The sequence below is a fragment of the Aethalodelphis obliquidens genome, unplaced genomic scaffold (assembly GCF_003676395.1).
Source record: "Aethalodelphis obliquidens isolate GAN/ISIS:26980383/991018 unplaced genomic scaffold, ASM367639v1 scaffold4, whole genome shotgun sequence".
Classification (NCBI taxonomy): domain Eukaryota; kingdom Metazoa; phylum Chordata; class Mammalia; order Artiodactyla; family Delphinidae; genus Aethalodelphis; species Aethalodelphis obliquidens.
This window is the reverse complement of record NW_020837948.1, coordinates 1,253,994-1,261,028: the sequence shown is the minus strand read 5'-3', so window position 1 is coordinate 1,261,028 and position 7,035 is coordinate 1,253,994. Positions and strand designations below refer to the sequence as shown.

Below are 7,035 nucleotides of genomic sequence, written 5' to 3'. Positions count from 1 at the left end.
TGTGTGTGTGTGTGTGTGTGTGTGTGTGTGTGTGTGTGTGTGTGTGTGTCTGTGTGTGTGTCTGTGTGTGTGTCTGTGTGTCTGGCGGGGCGAGGGGGTCTAGATACCTGAAATTGTTACCATAGCTTTTTTTTTTTTCCCTTTCCCTTCTGTGCCTGGTGTTGATTTTTTCAGTTGTTCTAAATCATAAGGGCTGTTAGTTTATTTGACTTGATATGTTCTGTCTAGATAGCTATCTTTTAAAATACCTGCAGTGCCATTTTGTTGAATTTGGTTATATCAACATACCTAGGTTTAGTGTTTTAAAGAAGGCCTGAATCCTGTATGTGATATAATTATCCCTTTAACATAGTCCGTTTTTTCTTTTTTTTAATTAGTTAATTAATTTTTGGCTGCATTGGGTCTTCGGTGCTGCACACGGGCATTTCTCTAGTTGCGGCGAGTGGGGGCTACTCTTCATTGCAGTGTGCGGGCTTCTCATTGAGGTGGCTTCTCTTGTTTCTGAGCATGAGCTCTAGGCACGTGGGCTTCAGTAGTTGTGGCACGCGGGCTCAGTAGTTGTGGCACACGGGCTTAGTTGCTCCGCGGCATGTGGGATCTTCCCAGACCAGGGCTCAAACCCTTGTCCCCTGCATTGGCAGGCAGATTCTTAACCACTGTACCACCAGGGAAGTCCCCATAGTCTGTTTTTTTTTTTTCTTCTTTTTTTTTTTTTTTTTTTGCGGTACGTGGGCCTCTCACTGCTGTGGCCTCTCCCGTTGCGGAGCACAGGCTCCGGACGCGCAGGCTCAGCGGCCATGGCTCACGGGCCGCTCTGCGGCATGTGGGATCTTCCCAGACAGGGGCACGAACCCGTGTCCCCTGCATCAGCAGGCGGACTCGCAACCACTGCGCCACCAGGGAAGCCCCATAGTCTGTTTTTGAGGGCAGTAATCTTGACCCAAAATGCCCTCCACTTTGAGTATATAGGTAAGGGACCTAAATATACAGAAAACTTAAAGGAAGCAGATTAAGTGCATCATAAAGCCACTTGATTATATGTTTTTAGAATTGGAAGTGACTGTCGGTTATGACACTAATGAAAATGGGTATGTACTGATGAGGAATATATATATGTTGGTGAAAATTTAGTTACTTCAGTGAAGAGTCTCTACAAGCTGTAGAAATAGAAGTTATTCTCTTTATAGAGAAAGAAGGTATAGTATATTATAAGCCAAATCAATTTTCTACAAATTCAAGGATCTAAGTAGTGTACTAAGAACTGTTTTACCAGGTCCAGATTACCCACATCCTACCTTCCTTTCCTGGAAAGAAAGAGAGAAAAGTTATTTACTTAAAACTTATCTTTTTAAAATGATACAAATGAACTTATTTACAAAACAGCAACAGACCCACAGACATAGAAGGCAAATTTATGGTTGACAAAGGGGAAATTGAGCGGGGAGGGATAAATTAGGAGTTTGGAACTAATAGTTACACACTACTATATATAAAATAGATAAACAAGGACCTACTGTATAGCACAGGAAACTATATTCAGTATCTTGTAATAACCTATAATGCACAACAAGAATCTGAAAAAGAGTATATATGTATATGTATAACTGAATCACTTTGCTGTATACCTGAAACTAACACAACATTGTAAATCAACTATACTTCAATTTTTTAAAAAAATTTGTCTTGGGCTTCCCTGGTGGCGCAGTGGTTGAGAGTCTGCCTGCCGATGCAGGGGACGCGGGTTCGTGCCCCGGTCTGGGAAGATCCCACATGCCGCGGAGCGGCTGGGCCCGTGAGCCATGGCCACTGAGCCTGCGCGTCCGGAGCCTGTGCTCCGCGACGGGAGAGGCCACAACGGTGAGAGGCCCCCGTACCGCAAAAAAAAAAAAAAAAAATTTGTCTTTTTAAAGTTGCCTTATTGAAATAGTTGGAAGAGTAAATAAAGGGAACTTAACAAATACTAATGGTCGTATGTCTAATTTTAGGTGAAGAATCAGTTGTATTCTTGCCAGCTTGATAGGCCAGATAAGTTTCTTCTTCTATAGTCAGTAATTTCATGAACATTCAAAGATCTATAACTCCTTGTTGTCATTTCCAGGAAATACATGAAATCTTTCCTAATTGCTGTTAGAATGTTCTGTGCTTGAAGAGGGCATCAGGTGATACACCTGACAATGGGAAGAGAAGATATTTTGGGAATGCCATCTGCCATTTGTGGGCAACAGGAATGAAGAGTCAGAAAACATCTTGCCTGATGTTTTTTGTTTTCCATATACTCTTAAGGCAAGGAAATAGCTTTTTTTGTTAACAACTGAATGATAAAGGGCGTGTAAACTTTCTCATCTCTCCGAAGCCCCTCATCTCCGTAGAACAGATTTGATAGGAAAAGGAATATTCCTTTTCCTGATGAATTTGATGTTTGGGGAGTAACGTGGGCTCTGAATCATTGTCTCTTGCTACAGAACATTAGAGAGAAATAAGGTAGCTGAGTTCTGGTAACATCAGAATAGAAGGATTGGAATTTATTTCAGTATGTCAGAGACCACTGGATTTAATGTAATTAGTGGCCTTAGCCTCCTCTTTGCTTTCAATAAGGAATACATAAGTTAATGAATTTGAACAGAGGAAATTGTACTGTTGAGATCTGTCTGCTACATTCCAGGTTGTCACTGAGGAAATGGCTTAGATGAGATTCTAAATCATTACTGAAAATAATTTGAGACTTTAGTTTGAGATATGTTGTATCCTCTATAATAAGTGTGGCCAGCCCCATTTGGGAGCAAGTACTGGCCTTTATATTCTTAGACTAAATCGTTTTCAACTAAAAATGAAACAAATCCATTGCATCTGAATATATACTACCTGCCATGGAGAAAGCAGTGATTGTTGGATTTCATAGTTGTCATTTCTTACTAAGAGCATTCAGTAGTGTGGTTGTCTTTGGAATTTTGAAAGCCATTTATCCCTGAACATGGGCTTCTAAAAATTGAACTTCATAAGCTGGGAAAAGTGTTATTGGTCTAGGATTTGGAAGACCTGGATTCTAATTCCACTCTAATTTTACTCACTAACCAGGGACATGAGGCAAGACACTTCACCAGCCTGGGCCAGCTTCCTCGGGTTCAAGCATAGAGAAATCTTAGAATCTTTGTTGATTACTGTTACTGTAAACTTAGGTAGAGCTTACAAAGCTGTTAGGCACTACAATATAAATAGGGTCTTAGAATTTTCTCTTGTGTTGGCATCTCATGTTTCTTTCAACCTTTTTGCTTTTGTTCCTCTACTAATTTGTATGTTTTTTTCATTCTAGTACTTTTGTCCATCTGTTCTCTGTTGTGTGATCCCAATCCAGATGATCCTTTAGTGCCTGAGATTGCTCGGATCTACAAAACAGATAGAGAAAAGTAAGTATGGTCTCCAGACAGCAGAGTATCTGTGGTAGGGTGGAGATGTTTTTGTCTAAGGGCTGAGTATCTGTCAGATACTTAAAATGAAGTCCTAATACACTCACCTGGGGACAGGAAAGAGGAGTATTTGCATCGAGTATCATCATAAGTAAATGATTTTATATCTGATTGTTTCATGACTCCTACTGCCTAGAAAAACTTTTTCTATAGTATATTTTCCAACAGCTTTAGGTCTTCTGCTTGGCTTTTGACGTGTAAAGATTTTGCATCAAGAGCCCATTTGTCTTAGGTAGGTATTTATAAATTAATGGGAAAGAGAATTGATTTTCTACCATTTGGAATAGTGTAAAAAAGAAAGTGAATAAATGTTACAAGACATTGATTATTAATAAATGTTATTAGCCCCAAGTTTCCTTTAAAACAAAACTTGTAGAATTTACATATTTTAGAATTGTATTGTGAATTATTGAAGAGTGGTCAGGATATCACAAGAGATAATAACTGAAAGTGTTGAAATTTTTGTTTGTTTTGTGTATTATTCAATTAGAGTGTGAAGGAAATAGTTGGGAGGTAGTGGATAATTTTCTAAAGTTAAAATATCAAAGATTAAACAATTAATTGAATTATTGGTTAGAGAGGCATATAAATAGGATATTTTAAAATGGAGCTGCATTGAGAATGGGGAATTCTAACAGCAATTGGTTCTTAGTTTAGTTTTTTTCTGTATTTAGGTCTGAATAGTATCTATAACTATGTATTCTTGGCTGCATTCAGAATAAAATTAGATCATGCTTTTTTCTATTTGTGAATTTACTTAGAAATACTTTTTTTTTTTTTTTTTTTTTTTTTTTGGGTACGTGGGCCTCTCACTGTTGTGGCCTCTGCCGTTGCGGAGCACAGGCTCCAGACGCGCAGGCTCAGTGGCCATGGCTCACGGGCTCAGCCGCTCCGCGGCATGTGGGATCTTCCCGGACCAGGGCACGAACCCGTGTCCCCTGCATCGGCAGGCAGACTCTCAACCACTGCGCCACCAGGGAAGCCCATAAATACATTTTTTGATTAGAGAACCATTTTGTCCCATATTTAGAATTATGGGCATTTTTCCCAAGTCATTGTGGCGGTAATGGTCAGCAGAACTTTTCTGATCAAAGAATTAAAGATCCTTTTGCCCTGCTTATTTTACTACTAGAATGTTCTTCTGGAGCAATAAACCCATTCATTTTAGCAACCAAATTGTTAAAATAAGTCCTGCCAGAACTGGTTGTTTTATTGATGCAGGGGAAAGTATTATGTCAATTTAATCATTATTATATGATTTCAAGCACCATATAATACAGAATTATATTGTTCCAAGAACTCCAAATAAGTCAAACAAGGGTTGAAGATTGTCTGTTAGAAATACGTCGATCAAGTATAGACTGAGGATATGCCAGCAAGTGCTAAAATTTAATTAGAATCCTGTATTAGTAGCATTTATAGGATATTTCCCACTGTCATTGAATAAATGCTTATTAAAAATTTGGAGTAGGAAGATGGCTTAGCTTGAATATACTATAAGTTATTCCCTTCAAGTTACTGCATTCGATAATGAATGAACTCTTGCTTTCTAACTGACTCCTCACCTGTGTTAAGCTAAGCTTCTCTTTGTGTGTACAGGTACAACAGAATAGCTCGGGAATGGACTCAGAAGTATGCGATGTAATTAAAGAAATTATTGGATAACCTCTACAAATAAAGATAGGGGAACTCTGAAAGAGAAAGTCCTTTTGATTTCCATTTGACTGCTTTCTATGAGCCCACGCCTCATCTTCCCCTGTGCACATGTTTACCTGATACAGCAGTGCTGCGTGTTGTACATACTTGGAACAACAAACTAGAAATACTGTACTTCTGTACCAACATTGCCTCCTAGCAGAGAAGTGTGTGTGTGACAAGCCAGTTCTCCAGGCATAACCTAGGTGTGAGACTAAAAGCTTTCCTTATTGACTTAAATTTGGATAACGGCAGAGTGAGGGGTGGTGGGTATGTTGTGTGCTTGGATGGGGAAGAAAAGCTCCACTGACCTGTAGGAGATTGTTTTTTAAGTGAAATCCCATTAAACTCAAAACAGTTATGAAAAGCAAAGCCAAGAACATGAAGCTGTTTCTGTATTCGTTTTATTCCGAAGGACTTAACGTCTTAGGTGAAAGTTATGACCAATCAGATTAAACTCTACCTACATCCTGTATTTTAAGGTCTAAGTTTAACTGGTCAACATTTAAATGGATTGGAGCTATTAGTAAGTAAAGTGTGATGGGCTTTGTTTCCAACTCTTTTACATCTCCCCACCCTTCAACCTTCGTCCTTCAGCCCCTCTTTCTCTCTTCCATATTCTTTGGTTTGTATGTGGTTTCTCAGTTAATACATAGCTAATAGCTCTTATTTTTCTTATGTTTTTAACTGCTTAGGTCTATCTGGATGTAAGGGTGAAAATTCATTCGATGGAAATACTTGTGTATATTTAAAGACCCAATTGCTCCTCTGGAGCCTGTACGTTCAAGAATGATTAATCTGTGTAATAAACTGATTACTACAGTCATTACATATAATTTTGTGTGAATAGGCTTTTTGATTTTAAGAATTTTTGTCTAGCTGAGATTAGTGGTGGATTTTTTCCCACCCCTAAAATGTTTTCATTTATACTGGTTGCATTTCAAAATCATGAAACAATTGAGTTTACATAGTAAAAAGGATATCTTGAAAGTAATTTTACTGAACAAGATAAACGCATAAGCTTAAAAGAATTTTCATGAAATTTATATGTGCAGTATTCCAGGAACATGACTGTTAAACTAAATAAGAAATTTGCTTTATTATTGAAACTAAGCTGCATTTCACTGAAACCTTGTGACATTCCTTTGGTACATAGGACATAAAACAAAGGCATTGCTATTTGGTAAGTTCAGCTTCTGTGATTGTGATTGTAAAAACAACATTGACCAAACCTGGGAAACATGAGCACAATCTTGTATTGGAGAGTCTACATAATTACTTTGCACTAACATTGCAGGATGTTCATCCAATTTTAAATTGTACTGTATGTGGCTTTTTGGTCTTCCCTTGACGCTAGTAAAATGTAGTTTGAAACTTGTAAACAGCTGTGTTTGCCAGAAACATCGTTCCTGTGAACTAGGCAAGTTACTTTTTTTCCCCCTACTTCTCCTAATCTAATTGTAAACCAGGCCAGCCTGAAAGCAATGGCTGATGCTCTCTAGCCGTCAGGTTCTTTCAAATGCATCTTTACACTCTTGCACAAAAATTGAGGAATAAATGTCCACTGCTTTTGGTTTTAAACTTGTTTAACTTGTCTTATCTCTCAGTGTCACTATTCCATCTCAGAACTAAGGTGTGATACCTGAAACCTTTAAAGTGCTTCATTTTAGCTGCTGGCTACTTATTATTAGCATTTCTAGCATCCTTGACCTTGCAAAGAAGTTTGACTATTAATAGTTGTGGGTAAAGGAGTTAGAATTGAGCTCTAACCTAAAATTACCCTCATTCTCAGTATCATGGGTAAGTGGGAATTCAGTTTTTGACTGTTGACCATGGGTTAGTTGCACAGATCCTGAAAGCCCCATTCTTTGTCATC

The 7,035-nt window shown here is 38.3% G+C and overlaps 1 protein-coding gene across 2 annotated transcripts in view; it reads left to right on the top strand.

The window, feature by feature from the left end:
- Window positions 1–6,740, top strand: part of UBE2D2 (ubiquitin conjugating enzyme E2 D2) — a 59,977-nt gene extending 53,237 nt beyond the window's left edge. For both annotated transcript variants that reach the window (XM_027095962.1, XM_027095956.1), the window contains 2 exons: window positions 3,311–3,404; window positions 5,064–6,740. In XM_027095962.1, coding sequence (XP_026951763.1) covers window positions 3,311–3,404; window positions 5,064–5,109 — 140 coding nt within the window. In that variant the 3' untranslated portion in view covers window positions 5,110–6,740. The remainder of the gene's footprint in view (window positions 1–3,310; window positions 3,405–5,063) is intronic.
- The last annotated feature ends 295 nt before the right edge of the window (window positions 6,741–7,035 follow it).